This window comes from Panthera leo, chromosome F2 (genome assembly GCF_018350215.1).
Source record: "Panthera leo isolate Ple1 chromosome F2, P.leo_Ple1_pat1.1, whole genome shotgun sequence".
NCBI lineage: Eukaryota > Metazoa > Chordata > Mammalia > Carnivora > Felidae > Panthera > Panthera leo.
In genome coordinates, this window is record NC_056695.1 from 46,803,797 (window position 1) to 46,822,427 (window position 18,631).

Here is an 18,631-nt window from a genome sequence, read left to right on the forward strand (position 1 = left end):
CGCTATGTGCTACTAAAAGTTCTTAAAGACTTTCCTGCTCCTTCATTTTGGAGACCGTACTTTTCATTTGTTCCAGTGTTTCCTGGTACAGCCTTGCCAACTCAGTCCTTCCTCTGACCAAATCTCCAGTTCTTGCTTCCTGCTCCTCCAGAGTAGGTAGGACGATTTTAGGGTGTAATGAATAGGACAGCAACTGACCATTTTGTATGCTCTTTCACCAAACTTGGTGGCTAGTTTTCAGATTTTCTTTGCTTAATCTTACCACCATCAGGCAAGCCTTTGACTACTGAATGTACTCGCCTACTGTACCGTTTCCCTTTCTTCTCCTTTGTGACCTCTAGTGCCCAGGGCTGGATTAATCGTATCCCTTGTTTGATCCCTGTTCTTGAATGGATCGCTTTCTAATGAGCATTTGTGAACCCACCATCCCCTCCCCAAGCCGGTAATGTTACAAATTACTTACATTTACCTATGTCCTTCTGCCCTAGCCTGTGCCCCCCACTTATCCACAGGCAACCTCCATCCTAAATTTTGTATCATTCATATTTTTGGTAGAGGAAAGAGAAATCCTATCACGTATGTGTATGCCTAAGCAAAAGGTTTGTTCATTTTTGAACTTTATGTCGTATTGTTTTTCACAGAATATTGTTATTAAAATTCAGTCATGTTACCCACTGGGCTGCAGTTGATTTTCACTAATGAAGACTGTCATTGGATAAAATAACCATTCTCTGTCCAATGGACATTTGGATAGTCTCCTATTTTGCTTGTTCAAAAAGTGCAGCAGTTTTTGGTACACATCCAAGTGTTCCAGGACATACACCCAGGGGCAAGTTGCTGGATTATAGCAATGTGAAAGTCACCTTTGAGATAATGCCAAATTATTTTCCAGAGGGATGTAACTCCCATCAGCAATGCGTAAGAGGTCCCAAACCACATCATCTCCAATATTTGGCATTACCAGACTTCCAAATTGTATTAAGTGGGGGGTAAGACGGTGGTATCTAATTGTGGTCCTTGTTCACATTTCCCTTGTTCAACCTCTCTTCATGTAATTACTGGTCCTCTATTTCCTCTTCCATGAAAATGTTCAAAATCTTTGCCCACTTTCCTATTTTCTTATAGTTTGTATTATTCATTCTGATTGTCCTTCATATGTTGTCTCAGTTACTTTCCACTTCCAGCTAAATTTTTATGTAGTTGAATTTAAAGTTCATATATACACTGAGTCTGAGTTTACATATAACTTTCTTAGTTATACATGTTGTGTCCATTTTGAGATGTTTCCTTACAAACTGCAAAGTCACCAAGTTACCACCTCTATCTTACGAACATTGTTCACCCGTTAACTCCTTCATTCTTCTGGATTTGATTTTTGTGCATGGCATGATTTACGAGTGCAAATGGCATTTTCTTAAAATACACAAAATTGTAAGTTACTTCTCTCCTCTCGACACAGTGAAAGTTCCAAAATAGTACCTGTTTCCACACCAAACCAGTCATTAATGTGGAGAACCCGTTATGGCAGGTAACTTTATCCTTAATCTCCTTGCTTTGGGAATCATCTGCTGAGCAGATCCACAACCTTGTTATACAGACTGTGGTTTTAGAACTAGCCTTTTTTGACTCAAAATGTAGTCTTCCCAATCATGTGTTCCCCATCCCCCTGTAGACTTCAGCAGTAAGGAGACTCCATCATTAAAGCCCATGGGAGCTTTGCCAAAAATGCATATTCCTGGACTCCAACCTAAGAACTTACAATCCTTGAGACTGGTTGCTGGGAACAGACATTTTTAAGCTCCTCAGGTGATCAAAAGCATTAAAAGTGAAAACCACAAGCCTGTTATTTAGAAAACAGAACGTTAACCTATTTCTTCCCTAGACAGAGTCCCTTGCTTGTGGGAGCATGGAAATTGTCTAAGTTCTTGTAACTTGAAGCCTTTGCACATGCTGTTAACCTCCACCCAGACCCCATTCGTTCTGCAAGTCCTGACTCAAATGTAAATCTTGTACTGATAGGTTTTGAGGTCTGGATTTGGAAATTAATACTTAAGTCTTCTATGCACATTTGACCGGTTAAGTTTGTGCTTTCAGAAATTTCATGGAATGGGCTCAAATATGGAAAAAAGTACTCCTTATCAACGGAGTCTCTGGCATCACTCGGGGTTGAAAAGAGCTGTGCCTAAATCCACCCACTTTCAACTTGGTTTCTATAGCCAAGACACATGCTTGCTTGTCCAGCATGATAGACATTCTTATCAACTGAGTAAGGGGCACCTGGGTGGCTCGGTCAGTTAAACACCTGACCCTTGATTTCAGCTCAGGTCGTATCTCAGGATGGTGAGATTGAGCCCCACATCAGGCTCTGTGCACCAAGCACAGAGCCTGCTTGGGATTCTCTCTCCTGCTCTCGGCCCCTCCACCACCCATGCATGCCCTCTATCAAAATAAACAAACAAATTGAGTAATTAGGATAATACAGGGGAGGTGCAGATGTCTTCCAGAAAGTTCGCAGGTCAAAAGTCTTGCTATTCCAGGAACTTTCAAGTTCTGAACTACTTGGGGGTTGACAGTCATACATAAATTAAGACTTCGAAGAATCCAGGTGGGCAGCGTCGGATTTGGATGGATACTGCAACACTTTTGTGGTTAGTTTTCAAGTTAAAGCAGATCTACCGTGATGAGCTCTCCAAGACGATTTTGTCATCCAAGAGTACCATTTTCCTTAAAGGTCTGTTTGTGAAGTTTCTTTAAAAAAACAAAACACAACAACCTACACAGATCCAGCAATACCTTATTTTTAGGCCTTTAATCTTTAGGAGAACTAGAATTAACCAAGAAGATTGTGACTGCCACGTCACACTAAAGAGAATTTTATGGACATACTTTCACATTTAGCACAAGATCCAAGTCTAGCCATCTTCCAAGTGCCTGGTTTCAGCCACCACCTCAGAACTGTAGATGTTTCCATTCCGCCACTACAATTTCCTACATACAACAAAACAAAGCAAAAAATTACGGTTTCTTGCTCTTCCCCTCCAGGAATGTGTTAAGACTGTCTCTGAGAAGATAGCACCAGTTAGAAAGTTCCTAACACACTGTAGGTTCTCATGCAAGGACTATCGCGTCCGTGCATCCAAATGAAGTGCCCTTTTCCCCTAACGTAAAGGATATTAAACTGTTTTAATGATGCTGTCACTACTGCAAAGTCTCCAAAATTCTCAGATTTGTACCTAGAGGCCACGTAAGACTTTTCAACATCTCATTGTTGGTTAAGAGTTCCCCAATTATTCAATGAAGGTTTTACTCTCAAACTGAGGTCTAACCACAAATAATCTTGAGACTACACATTCCATATTGGCCTTGACTAGTTTTAAATAGGATTTGGGCCATGGGGCAGGATTGACTGCAGGGAAGCCAGAATGGAAAACAACCTGAGGCCTTAGTGAAGCCACTTCACATTCTTTTAATTTTCCTAGTCCTCCCTCCCCGATGCCATCTGTACGACCTTTATAGCATGAAGCAGCAGCGGACCTATGAAATGCAAAAGCTAGAACCAGAGGCCAGAGCTGCAGCCGAGTCCATCCTTTCAACTGATCGCACTGCTGGTTCTTCTCTCAAAGGACAACTGTGAAGTGGAATCTAGCTTTTCTTTGTTTTAAACAACTCCAAGACTACACACACGCAAAATACACGGTTGGGTTCTCCAAATTCCTGGAAATACCACGTTACATTGACAAAAACAGACATGAAGCCTGGATTTGGGACAATTGAAGAAATGTTATAAAAATTTATTATTCAAATCCCAAGGCAAAAAATCTCAGGTTGGAATCCTCCTTCATCTATTGGGCACTAGTGCGTAGAAACATTAAATTAACAGCTAATATTAATGAAGTATTATCACAATTCATTTCAATATCAAACTAATTTAGATGACTAATGCACATAAATAGGCAAATGTGACAAGCTTAGATTTTATTTATAGTTTACTTGAATGAGAATCAAGTCTAGCTTAATGTTCCTCAGCTATAAATGATTACTTCATGTCCTTGGCCTGGGGGTCAGGAGAAATCGTAAAAAAAGAGCCATGAAGAGGATTATCTTACCCCAATGCATAAAAGATCTTTTCTCCTTGAAAGAAAGACCCCAAGACCTCCATTGCACTTTTATTTGAATGTAGTATTTGGGACAACTGTCCCAAAGGGCTGATATTTCCCAATTTAATCTGAGGTCATAATAAAACAAGCAACAAAACAGTATTTGGGATTTCAGTTTCTCACCCTTATCACCAAGACTCACTGCCTCCCATCATCAATATTTATTGAGCATTTACAGTGTACTAGGCACAATAGAACATACAGAAAACATTGTCCCTGCTCTTGAGGAGCTTACATTCTAAAAGAAAAAAAAAAATACACCTCTTTTAAAATGGTATTTTTGTTTGGTGTTTTCTGCAAGGTACTGAGGAAATAGTCTGTAGGGTGAGCTTTGGGTATAACTTAGCCCCATCATTATTTAAAGAGAGGAAGAGGAAGGATTTTAAAGGCAGACAATGACAGACCATTCAGGAAAGATAGGGTTTACAAGGAGATAAACACAATCTCATCAACTAAGGAGAGATTTGCTGCAGTAAATAGGATGAGGGAAATAGTTTGTGGGATGCAAGCAAAGGAAGCAAGGTATCCTTAGACATTGAGTGGAGCCAGAAAAATCATGCGGCCTTTTTTCCAAGTACACGGCCACCAAAGTAGGAATGGTTGGTGACAAGACAGAAGGCTAAAAAAGGTAATCCTGTACACCTGACAAATAGAAAGAATAAAGATCAAAATTGAAGGCAGGCTATAACAAGATCAAGAAATCCTTAAAAACAAAAGTGATTTGGAAGGACAAAACTTAATGCTACCCAATGTCATGATGGGCCAAGAACAAAAACATTGTGGCTTCCTAAGTCAGAAAATGCCATATACCAAAATTTTAAATGGAACACATTACTTTTTTTCCAATCAATCTCCCGTCTGGAAAAAAAAAACACAAGGAGAAATATGGGACATGGTGGTTGGGAACAGTAGTAGTTATAGTAGTAGTATTTTGTTGTTATGATAAACTTTGTACTTAAACTTGGTAAAAGCCCATTAGCTGCCAACAGGGAATAAGGAATAAATTTCCAAAAATGTACAATTTCCTTTAGAGAAGTTTCAGAACCAAAAGACTAATTTACATGAAAAGCTGTAGAGAAAGTAGTTGAAAAGTCCATTCATAAAACTTTTATTCCACTTACATGAACTTAATACACGTGTTCTTAACAATTATGCTTGGATTGTTCATGAAAATTTCATAAGACATTAAACAAAGCTAGCCGTCATCTCAAGTTATTTCCCTGTTAACTATTTTTACAGCACATGCATGTTAGGCAAGTATCAAAAAAAAAAAAAAAAACAACCCAAAAACAGAAACCAAAAAAAAAAAAAAAAAAACAAACCCTAAAAAAAGTTAAATACATGGGATTTTTGTTTTGCTGCTGTGCTTGATATACATAAAGTAATGGATATCAAGCAATTCGTTTTACTGCATCTTTACTTGTACATTTGTTCTTAGGTTGCCTAAAACATTTAAATACAAATAAAATGAGTGTAGCAAAAATAATGAAAGCAAACAGCAGGTAACTTTACAAATAATGGAATGTGAACCGTTTCTGCCCTTATCCAGAGTAAATTGGGTCACAACTAAAGGATCACTTCTGTAACTGTAGTCAAAGGTGTGCACATTTGAGAATGATCACGCCACAGATACACATGGTTCAACATGTAATATCTACGGGACGCCCATTTCTACTACAGCCCTGTAAGTGCTCCAAACCTTAAAGTACCCACAAAAACTACACCTGTATCTGGAACCAATTATCCCTTTTATTCCCCACCAGGACAAACCAATATGTAGGCAGTTTTCTTTGCTTAGACATGGAAGCAGTTTTAACACTGGCCCTTGTGAAGCCACAATGTACCAAAAGTACTATGCCAAACGTTTATACTAGTATAAAAATTCCACATCCCCATATTGGCCACCTCAAGATGAAAACAGATAACTCCCTAAATGTTAACTGGCTCTACTCCCCTAATATTAAACATAAAAACCACATGGGAAATATAGAAATTCAAATAGAAGTAACATAAACCTGTCATAAATCGTAAACAAAAAACTATTTGTGGGACAGCATAGATGACAAATGGTCTACTGTGTAAATTTTAGAATGAGGCAGACAAAAGTTGGAAGGCCGGTTAATTTTCCCCTCCTTCTCCTGCTTCAGCTTCATCTCCTTGGGTATCCGATGTCCACAACTGGTTAAAAAAAAAAGAAGAAAAAAAAAAGATTTTTCAGCACAGTTCAGAAAAAAAAAAAAATCTTAATATACTTACTTATCAAGGTACCAAAACATAACCACAGCTTTTGTGGAAAGGCTTTCTTTAGAAAATAGCAGCAATGAAGAGAACAATGAAGATGGAAAACATCCTTATTTTCTCCCTAACCACTGCGTAAACATTTTAAGTACAAAGAGTTGTCTTCGAATAACAAGGTCAGGTACAAGAAATTCTTGATTATTCATATGAGAGAAAACAAAATAAACATCACAGAAGAGCCACCAAATACTAAGTATTAACAGCTACGAGAATATCAGACTGCCCTGAATACCCCCAATATGAGAGATCCTCTTAATCCAACCCATGTTCAAGCGCAGGTCGACTACTTTCCCTTGGTAAAACTTAAGACTCCCCACTCGAAAGGGAATCCCACACTCCATGAAATTCAAGAGTGAGGATATCAAGTCTGAATTAAATTACAAATTTAGCTTTCTAATGTTTTTAGCTTAGAAAAACATACCTTTGTCAATCTGTAGGATTCAAAATAAATAGCTGAATACAAAACACTGGTCACAACCCAACCTTCTGAGAGGTAATTAAGTAATTAAAACTATGGATTCTATTAATTTTTCATTAAGTTTATCAGCAAGTTAAAAAAATGATTTCAAAATTAGTTCAGCGGCTTCAAATATTAACTTTTGCAAATCTAAATAGTTCATAATGACTTTTAGAGATAATTACAAAAGGCCTAATTCAAGATGATCTTAAATTTTATATTGCTTATACAATGAAAACACCTCAATATTTTCCTAACTCCCAAATCACCCACTAGCTTTCTTTATTTATTAACCAAATAGATCTCTGGCCCGGAAAGGAGACTTCTTCCAAGGTCATATTTAAATTAAATGACCTCTGGAAGCCTGTGTGTTCCTATTAAACAGGGGTTTATAAGATGAAATTGTCTTCTAACACCTCTTCACAGTTCTGAACTTCAAAGATTCTTGAATTTTCCATAAATGCCTTAAAAAACTTGACACATTTTTTCTACTAGGGTTATGCGTTAGCAATTATTAGTCAACCAGATCCAGACTCAAATACTAGGTAGTTTTGACAAAATTTTTTTACTTAACAGATAAATGATCTAACCAACTAATAATGATACCCAGTGATACCACCAAGGCTCAGAGAAGCCACAGTAACTAATGACAGAATCAGAATATAATCCTTCCTTTTCTTCTTACTCAGTTGTTCTAGGATGCTCTTCATGCTATACTAATATCCAAAATTTAGCTGGAAGTACACGTATCAGATCACGCCCTCTCAAAAAGTGATGACACTGTAACAGTAAGCAGGCCCCAATTTCTACCTTATAGGAATGACAAGGTTCATCACTTCAAACCTTTAGAAAATATGAAAATTCTTAATATTAAAAAGAGGTAACAAATTGAAGTGCTTCTTTCATTTGTTTTAAGAAATTCACTCTTGGGGCACTGGGTGGCTCAGTCAATTAAGTGGCCAACTTCGGCTCAGGTCATGATCTCATGGTTTTTGAGTTCAAGCCCAGCATCAGGCTCTGTGCTGACAGCTCAGAGGCTGGAGCCTGCTTTGGATTCTGTGTCTTCCTCTCTCTCTCTCTGCCCCTCCCCTGCTTGCGTGCGGGCACTCTCTCTAAGATAAATAAGCATTAGAAAAAAATTAAAAAAAAAAAGAAATTCATTCTTTAAGAAATTACAGGTTATTCTCTTGACTAAACAAATCCCACAAGTTTCTGGTAGCCCCCAGTTACACTTTATAAAATAATTTTGTTTATAGTAATGATAAAGTACATGATGCAGTTCAAAAACCTTTGCTGAGAGTATTTAATACTAGAATATTGAACAGGTTCAGAAAACTGGCAGTGAACTGGAATAAAGCTTAGAAGTAAAATATATGAAATGATGATATACAGTCCTCAAGCTCTACACTGACTGCAATCTTCACTCTTAGTTCATTACCTGGCACAGCAGAATTTGATAATTTTGTCTTAAGCCTCAAAACTTCAAATTTAGTATTTATCTGAAGGAGAATGGAAAAACCTATGGGACTAAAAAGACGATACGACCACTTTGTAAGGTATAGACTTTATCTGGATCCCAATTCAAATAAAAACTGTTTTAAAAAGGCATTGTAGTTCTTTCTTTCAGTCTGGAGTATCCTAAGAAGGATAAGCATGACGTCCCATAAAAAGCCTTTTTTTTTCTTTAAACAAAAGGCTAGCTAGGCAAAATACAGTTCCATTTAGATTCCACAGAATATCTGCAATTTTGTAACTGAACTTACTGATGGAGTACATATGGAAGCAACTTTAAGAAAACTATTTTTTTTTTAAAGAAAATCATTTTTAACGGAACTTAAACATAAAACTTTACTATACTTTTGATATTAAAAACTAAATTCTTCTGTGACTAAAATGGAACAAATGGAAACACTCAGATTGAAACAGAAAATAAAACAGTCTAGGTGATTAAAAGTTGAAAACCATGGGTTAAAAAATGATTTTTAAGAACTAAAATTGTAACAACAGATATGTAACTAATCAAAGTATACATTTTTGGTCCTTGACCTATTTATTATTTGTTTCTGCAAAGGTGGTTTTTCTTCACAGCTCTAAATAGCAGATAGTAATTTGCATTCAATAAGGAGGTGAGAAAATATTCCTGTAGTTATCAATGAACAACAGAATTTCAACCACAGTGGCCATTAATGATGTTTGTTATGTACTTACTGTCAAGTTGTCTCTCAGTAATTGCATTATTAGCGTGCTGTCTTTGTAGGACTCTTCACTTAATGTATCGAGTTCAGCAATGGCTTCATCAAAAGCCTATGATTGAAAAAGTACATTTAAGTGCTCAAATAATAAGGATTACTAAATTTCCACAAAACAGGTAAAATACCTACTGTCTTTGCAAGAGAGCAGGCTTTCTCCGGGGAGTTCAGAATCTCATAATAGAACACAGAGAAGTTAAGGGCCAGACCCAATCTGATGGGGTGTGTTGGTTGCATTTCCTTTTTGCTGATCTCAAAAGCTTCCTGGTATGCTTGTTGTGACTGATCCACAATCCCTGGGTAATAAAACACACCAAAATGTACTGACAAAGTTTGCACTTCATTTTCCTCCTTCAAACCAAACCTTTAATATCCAATGATATCCTCTGAAATATTAAGCTGTAGCAACCTTAACTGAATGAGGCTTATAAATTAAAAAACAAACAAAAACCTTCTCCAGGAACACACTAGCCACTGGTCAACGTCAAGACAAAACCACATCACCTCAGAATTATTACATTTTTAGTAATTAGTTTGTACTGCTCTACAGTTATGCTGTGATCATGATTTCTTAAAATTTTAAGGAAACATTCTTATGCACAAAATTGGCTTTTCAGCAAGTGAACATTTTAGAACACCAATATTAGGCAGTAGATGTACCTTCTCAGGACTTTAAAAAAATTAATTACTGCTCTTCATTTCGTGCTCTAAGCAATTAAAAAACACAACCCGCGATATCCCAGAGGTGCCTGTGTGGCTCAGTTGGTTAAGTGTCTGAGTCTTGATTTCTACTCAGGTCATGATTTCACGGTTTATGAGTTCAAGCCCTGTGTTGGGCTCTGTGCGGAAGCATGGAGCCCGCTTGGGATTCTCTCTCTCCCCCTCTCTCTACCCCTCCCCGCTGCTCACTCTCTCTCAAAAAAATAAACTAAAAAAAAAAAAAAAAAAAAAAAAAAAGACTATTTCCATACTGTGTTATATTATACAAACTCAACAAACACATTGAAAAACACAGTATACCTTTCTTGTCATCACCAGCAGCAACCTCAGCCAAGTAACGATAGTAGTCTCCTTTCATTTTCAAATAGAAGACTTTGCTCTCTGCTTGTGAAGCATTGGGGATCAAAAACTTTTCCAAAAGAGACTTTAGAAGAAAAGAAACAGTCATAATAAGAATAAAATCATTATAAGACTAAAAAAATATCTGCATTTCTTAAGAGCATACTGTATGTAGCTTAAGTGACAAATTTTAATACCGTCATTGCCAATAATACAATTGTTGAATGTAGTAGGCCCAGGAATTTGTGGTTTAAAAGAAGGATGCTTTGGACAGCAATACTTAAAATTTGAAGTTAGTGTTGAATTTATTACTTAAGGATGATACATTTTGAATATGTACCTCCCTCACATTTTGCTATCTATATACATATGCTGATAAAATTGACAATGTTTCAGTGAATGTGAAAGCAGCACAGCTCCCAACAAGCTTTTTCTAACAGGCTGTCAAACTTTCCATTTTCAAGGTAGTCATTAGAAGGAAAAGAATGTAAGAGATGAACCTTTTGGGACTCTGGAGGATTATGACCCAAGCAAAAACCAATAATGTAACAGACACTCTTAGAATGCATAAAGAGAAAGCAGAACAAAATTAATTTCATTTAGAAGAACACAATTCAAGCAAAACCTCACAACAGGCAGAAAGTTGTTCAAAGTCAAAAGTTTAACTGTTTCTAATTAGGACAGTAGGTAGACAGGATTATGAGAATTAAAGATCTGAAGAGTAAACCTGTAAATTCATTAAAGTGATGTTTAGCTAATAAAATACATGTTTACAGATGACACCAGACAATAGATAAAACTTCATCCTATAATTGTTTTTTATTAACAATTTAAATTAATTTAAACCCTAACATGCTAATAATAATTACATTCTGTAATTGATACACAGCAAAAAATTAGATGGCTGGAATCAGGGGAGAAGGCACAATAAACTAGTGATTTTTTTTTTTTTTCTTTTAAAGGGGAGAAAGAGAATTCCAGTAGTACAATTAGGCAAAAGTTAATAATCAAAAACCAAAATCATCTCACCACCCCCAATTTTCCTAACTAAAAATACCCTAGGAATCAAGGGAAGTCAATTTTCAACGGGGCTTAGTCCCAAACTAGTCAGTTTTTACAAGGAAAAGAGTTAATTCTTGGTTTCTATTCTTCTGGCAGTCACCCAGTAATTCAGTCTATGTAACACCTACTTATATGCAAAACAGTTAGAAGCTACAGATACCCAGATGAAGTGGGTAGTGGTCAACAAAGCAGTAGGGCCAAGCTGCACAGCATTATGGGAAGGGGTTGAAGGTGAGAAGTCAATCTAAAATGTTTCCTGTGATTATTAACCAATATTTGAAACTATTGGCCTGAAATCAGATGAACACTTCGATTAGGAAACAAAAACTATATTACAACCGCACCCTTAACCCTTGTGTTCAAAGATCTCTCAGTTCCAAGTGTTTTGTCCTTTGAATACCATGTTCTGTAGGACATGAGCACTCTTTGAACCCTAACTATGGCAGCTCTTTTGGGATCTACCTCCAAAAACCACTGCTCCATTTAATATAATCAGTGGATTTTTCACTGATGTGAATGTGATTTTTTAAAATGTCACTTAGAAACAAATGATTAGGCCTTTTCAAGTTTTATAAAAATACATTATTTGTTCAACTATGGAAGATGGCATAGCATAGTGGCTTTGAAGTCAGTCTAGGTTTAAATGGTGGCAACTCTACACTTAAAAGGGTAAATTCTATTTCTGACAGACTAGGCTAAGGATTAGACTATGATGTCTAATTAAAGAAAAATATGTGATTAACCAGAATTCACAAATAATTTCAGATCAAACAGCAAAAGAAAAATATGCAAATTTAAAGAAGGCTCCGTGTATATACAAGGCAACTGTGAACTGTTCTCTGGCTCATTTACATATGTAACATTACATTAAGAATATTTTTAGGTGCCTGGGGGCCTCAGTTATGTGTCTGACTCTTGATTTTGGCTCAGGTCATGATTTCATGGTTGTAAGATCAAGGCCCACATTGTGCTCCATACTGGAAGTGGAGCCTGCCTTAGATTCTCTCTCTCCCACTCCCTCTGTTCTCTCACATATTCTCTCAAAAAAAGAAAAAGGAAAAAAAAAAGTATTTTCAAGTAAAAGAAGTGACAATAACTAAGCCCAATCATGAAAGTAATTTGTCACCTATGCATTTATATTTCAAATTTTACTGCTTCAGTATTTTTCACATTCACCTAATTCCACTGTGCTAAACACTAAGAATACAATGATGGGCAAGATAGTCTCTAAGTTTGTGGACAACTGTTCTGGCAAAGAATACAAAAACTAAGAATAATATGGCCCAGGGGCGCCTGGGTGGCTCAGTCGGCTGAGCATCTGACTTCGGCTCAGGTCGTGATCTCGGGTTTGTGAGTTTGAACCCCGCGTCGGGCTCTGTGCTGACAGCTCAGAGCCTAGAGCCTGGAGCCTGCTTCGGATTCTGTGTCTGGCTGTCTCTCTGTCCCTCCCCTGCTCACGCTCTGTCTCTGTCTCAAAAATGAATAAAACATTAAAAAGAAAATTAAAAAAATAATACGGCCCAGTCATGACCTTCACTTTTCAAAGACTTTAACCCATTCTAGGTCAAGATGAGGGCCACAAACACGTGCAGTTAAGAGTGAATCACTTAAGATGTACGTAACACTTTAAAAGTATATAATTTGTGGAAGTTACTTATGCAAGGTGTCAAGAAATTAGTAACCCATCTTTTAGGAGTATTAACTTCTGTATCCCCAAAAACGCTGTTTTATGTTGGAGTGAAAATTTCATATGGGAATTTTTTTAAACTGCAATTAAGAACCTCTTCCTCCCAAGTGAATGCCGAATTAGCCACAATATGACTAAAACAGTAACAACAAAAAAAACTTTAAAAGACATTAATCAGAAAGCACAAGTAATAGGAAGGCAAGACAACAGTAGTCAAGCAGCTTACTGGCCTAATGATTGACCAAAAGAACCAAATTAAGTTAATCAACAGTGACAAATATTTCATGAATGAAGTGCTGACTACAAGTTGAGAAAGCAAGCTCATCAAACTGTACACTATGAAAATGTGCAGTTCTTTGTCAGTTACACCTCAATAAAGCTGTTACAAGTAAAAAGCTGAAAAACCAGTAAGTGGCAAATAAACAGCAATCATATCTTCCAATGACATAAAGCTAAGAACCATTAAAACTTAAACAAGAAGACTGGATATTAAAGATTAACAAATAAAGGGGCCACCTAACATTTGGTTCGATAAGCTAACTATAATATAAAAAAACCAGAATTGTGGTAGACAGTCTCTAAAGATGCCCACCACTAATTCCCCTCCATTCCTGTCCACATATGCCATTCTTCCTCCTGCTGAGGTGTGGAATTTATTCCCTTTCTCCTGAGTTCGGGCTAACTTTGATGACTTGCTTTGACCAAGAGAATGCAGTGGAAGTGACTGAGTCCCATTTCTGAGCCTAACGCTTAAGAGGACTGGCAGCTTTCCATTTTGCTCTTGGAACCCATATCCAGCCTGTAAAGAGTCAAACCACCTTGCTGGAGAGAAGGGACAAGACAAGCTAGCCCAAGGAATGGGACATGTTAAGTCAAGTCATTTGGATATGTCAGCTCCAGCCAAATGCAGCAATGAGTGCCTCCAGCCAATATACCATGTGAAGAGCTTCAGTTGAGGCAAGCCACAGAATCACAAGAAAGAAAAAATCAGTTTTAAAAGTCACTATAAATTTAAATGGTGACACATTAAACAACTAAGATAAAAGATCATGAAGTTGACATTTCTGACACTTAAATTATTTAATTTGATCCTTCCAAAAGTTACCCATGAGATAGATACAAACTAAATTATCCCTATCCTACAAAAGACAATGGGGCCCAGCTATGCTATGTGCTCAAAACCACAACTAACTTGTGAACTCCAACTAGGAAATCTGACCTGTACTACTAAAATTATGCTCCATTTTTTTTCTGCCTCAATAGGGTGATACACCTGCCAAAAAGGATGTGATTCCAAGATATTAATAGAATGAGGAATCAAAATTAAGGAAAGTGATTAAGTTCTATAAGGTATTAATGACACCAAATCTAGAATATATTGCTTCTTTAAAAAAAAGTATCAAAACAGACACTGACAAACTGGAGAATATCCAGGAAAGCAAGAATGGTCAAGAAACTAGAAACCATCACGAAGGTTTAAAGAATTATGACAAGAATGGCTCTAGACGAGACTAGTTAAATTTAGCAAGAGGCAGATTTCTGCTCAGTAAGAGAGATTTGTATGAGTGGTCCAAACTTGGAATAGGCCATCTAGTCAGACAGCTCCATCTACTCTTCCAGAGATTTTTAAGGAAAAATAAGATGATTACTTGGCTATTTTATAGAGGAGATTCATAAATCAGATGTGGTTTCATTCAACTCTAATGTTAGATACTGAAGATACAGAATTCATTCAATTAATTTTGACACTAAAGAGGCAATTAAGTATATTCATTTCTTAAACTGATGAAAGGGAAATAAAAGGTATATTTTCCAGACTAAGAAGCCAGAGGAAAGAGGCCAACATAGGGAGAAGACCAAGATGGAAAGAGTAAGAACAGGGGGCACTTGGGTGGCTCTACTGGTTAAGTTTCCAACACTTGGTTTCTGGTTTCGGCTCAGGTCATGATCTCACAGTCATGGGGATATGGGATAGAGCCTTGGAGAGGCTCTGGAGGGGCCGTGGAGCCCACAGGAGATTCTCTCTCCCTACCCCCCACCCCCACCCCCACTCCAGCACACACATGAGTGCTCTCTCTCTCAAAAAAGAGTAAGAAAAGGAAAAACAAAAAAGCAGCACTAATCAGAAAGCAGCAGTGACAAGGAAAAAAAATTGTGGAGGTGAGCAAATTAAAAAAATTGGAAGGGAGGAAAGGACTAATAGCTATTTGCAAAACATACTAAAAAAACTTCAGAGAATATCCTACTAAATATACAGTGCAACCTCCTAAATTTCATTCATCTACTGTAGTACAATGAAAGTGATAATGCTGGGACATTGTTAAGAATCTGAATTCAAAGGGGAAACACAGCATTATTTAAGAGGTAGGTGAGACATCACTACTTCCAACTATGAGACAAAGATTGACTACTGACATACCTGCATTTATAAAATTCTTCTATAGCATAGTACATTGTTTTTAATACAAATGTAATTAAAATGGAAAAGGATATTTAAGTCAAACATGAAATTAAAAAACATCTTAAACTGAAGCATTGAGGCTACATAATCCATATGAACCTTGCTGAAATATAATTTGATTTAAAAATTCACAGTATTGGGGCACGTGGGTAGCTCAGTTGATTAAATGTCTGACTTTGGCTCAGGTCATAATCTCGCAGTTCGTGACTTCAAGCCCGGCGTCAGGCTCTGGGCTGAGAGATCAGAGCCTGGAGGCTGCTTCAGATTCCATGTTTCTCTCTCTCTTCCTCTCACCCATTCACACACACACACACACACACACACTCTCTCTCTCATTCCAAAGTAAGCACACATTAAAAATTCACACTATTTTCTCTAGCAATTTAAAAACCTGCTTTTGATGACAACCACTGTCTCTTAATGTTAAGTGGAACAGAAAGCAGCAAGATACCACTAGAAGCCCACATCCAACACCTCTCTGTAAATGTTCATTATCCAGTGCTAAGTGATATGGCTCTCTTTTTTAATGTTTATTCATTTTTTGAGAGAGCGAGCACACCAGCATGGGTGGGGGAGGGGAAGAGAGAGAGGGAGACACAGAATCTGAAGCAGGCTCCAGGTTCTGAGCTGTCAGCAAAGACCCTGATGTGGGGCACAAACTCACAAACCGGGAGATCATGACCTGAGCTGAAGTTGGACGCTTAAGCAACTGAAACACCCAGGCGCCCCAGAAATGGTATCATTCTTAAGATGAGGCACTGAACCTTAATCTAGTCAATGGATAGATTATGTGGCCCTTGAGGTTAGAGATAAAAGATTTTTCTCCATCTACAAATACAATTAAGCTCTTAGGTTGTGAAAACACTTAAGATACACATATGGGGGTCAACCAATGACCTTTTCCCCCAAACCAGTCAATCTACCACAGCAGGATACATTAGTAATAGTTTCTAACACATGCTTTGATCCAAGAATGATCTAATACCATCAATGCTTTGACTTGGAAGTGTATTAAAATTAAGGAACCACATAAACCGACATGTCATGTAGTCTTGGCTGCCCTTCCTGGGGTAGGCTCAACTTGCCTCCACTAATAGGAACTTAAAACATTCAATCCTGACGGTGGTCAAATACTTGGTCTTCTTTTATTTATTTTTTTTATTTTTGGGAGAGCGCAAGTGGGGGAGGGGCAGAGAGAGTGGGACAGAGGATCCAAAGCAGGCTCGGTGCTGACAGCAGGGAGCCCTGATGTGGGGCTCGAACTCAAAAACCCAACTCATAAACTGAAATCATGACCTGAGCCAAAGTCCGACGCTCAACTGACTGAACCACCCAGGTGCCTCTGTGGTCAAACATTTCTAAAGAAAGGTTTATAAACTGAAAATCTATAGCCATTCTACAGACATACCACTATCACTAGTCCTTTAGTATGATTATAGTATGAAATTAAGAGGAAGAGTAAAACATCAAACCTTTAGGCAACAATTAGACCAGAAATCACCTATAACACCAAAACTATTACCTGAACCGGTGGCAAGACTCTAATCTCTGGGTATCCAAGCACTTCTTGGAACAAAAGCTCGGTAATAAAGCAAACACTCCAAAATCAGGCGGACTTTGAAAGCTCCTCTTGTCATTAATTTTGGTATCTCAGGCCAATTAATCTCAGCTCTAATCTACAAAATTAAATCAAAATCTACTTCTATAAAATGATCAAAATGAAAATCTACTTCAAAGGCTGCTACGAGGTCTAAATGAGAGTATAAATAGGAAAGCGGCAATCTCAGTTCCTGATAGAGCAGGCACTCTATTCTGATATAAGGTAGGAGGATCCCAACATTCAAAAATCTGCTTTAGTGCTCTTGTAATCTTTTTTTTAATACTTTACTTTGAATTCAGGAATCTAAAATTTGTGTAACTATTAAGAGGTTGAAATAGTGTGCAAAAAGCTTTACTTTAAAACACAGGATGGTCCTATCAAAGGAAAGTAACATTTTCCTTTATTCTTTTTACAACAGATTTGTAAAGCCATAATCTATGGAAATAGACTTCCAACTGCCTAAATTCAAATCCTAGTTCACCGCTTACTAGCTGTGTCACCTTGACAAAGTTCTGAAATCTCCCTGGGTCTCAAGGTTTCTCATCTGTAAAAGGGAGATATTATTAGTAGATGTAACACACAAGATTGTTGAGGATTAAATGAATTAATACATGGAAAGCATTTAGTACACAAGGTTACCCTTTGGAAGATAAAACAATTTAATCTGAACCAACAGTTCTCCAACCAACTATTCTTTCAAGTACTGTTTAAACTAATCACGTAAACAAATTACCATGGGAAGTATTTGCACTATAGATAGTAACTTAAATACCTTAACCAACCAATCCACCACTCTCCCAGAAATCCACCTTAAGTCCAGACTCCCCTCTTATGTGATCTAATTTCCTCATGTTTAAAAAATGCTAACTTATTACTCCCAACCATGGTACTTATTATTTCTCTCTGAACAGATACACTTGGTAGGAAAAAACTAAGTAGTGACAATAAATGCCCTGTATTTACGGCTTCAAGGTTTTTGGTCTTGAGATCTCTTCATACTCATTAAAAAAAATCGGGGGGCGCCTGGGTGGCTCGGTCGGTTAAGTGTCCAACTTCAGCTCAGGTCATGATCTGGCGGATGGTGAGTTTGAGCCCTGTGTCAGGCTCTGTGCTGACAGCTTGGGGCCTGGAGCCTGCTTCTGATTCTGTGTCTCCCTCTCTCTCTGTTCCTCCCCCGCTTGTGCTCTCAAAAATAAACAAACATTTAAAAAAATTTGAACAGCTGTCAAGATCATGGAAGTGGATATAAGTTTTCCAAAATTCTCGTTTGTGCTTCAAAGCTTAAACTGTATCATTGGTCACAAATACCAATTGCTTTCCTTACTGACAAGCTCACTTTCTTCATTTTCAAGATGATGTCTGCCAAATACCTAAGTTTGAAAAACCATAGCCTGCCTGTCTGTCATTCTTTGAAGTAAAGAGTGCTCTGTGGGTGGAAATGAGGAGGCAGCTAATTCAGCTCACAATTCAAATAATCACAAAAACTTTTGGAAATAACTGCTATACTTCCCATTATGCCTCACAGAATACTAAAAAGAGGTCTACATAAAGGCTATTAATGATTTTACAGGTTCAAGGACATTAAGCTAAGCTGGTCTTTC

General features: G+C 37.4%; 1 protein-coding gene across 4 annotated transcripts in view; it reads right to left on the minus strand.

Moving 5' to 3' along the window:
• Positions 1-5,249: 5,249 nt before the first annotated feature.
• Positions 5,250-18,631, minus strand: part of YWHAZ (tyrosine 3-monooxygenase/tryptophan 5-monooxygenase activation protein zeta) — a 32,608-nt gene continuing 19,226 nt past the window's right edge. For all 4 annotated transcript variants that reach the window (XM_042924443.1, XM_042924444.1, XM_042924440.1 and 1 more), the window contains exons 4-7: positions 10,182-10,305; positions 9,294-9,457; positions 9,121-9,216; positions 5,250-6,335 (exon numbers count right to left, since the gene is read on the minus strand). In XM_042924443.1, coding sequence (XP_042780377.1) covers positions 6,276-6,335; positions 9,121-9,216; positions 9,294-9,457; positions 10,182-10,305 — 444 coding nt within the window. In that variant the 3' untranslated portion in view covers positions 5,250-6,275. The remainder of the gene's footprint in view (positions 6,336-9,120; positions 9,217-9,293; positions 9,458-10,181; positions 10,306-18,631) is intronic.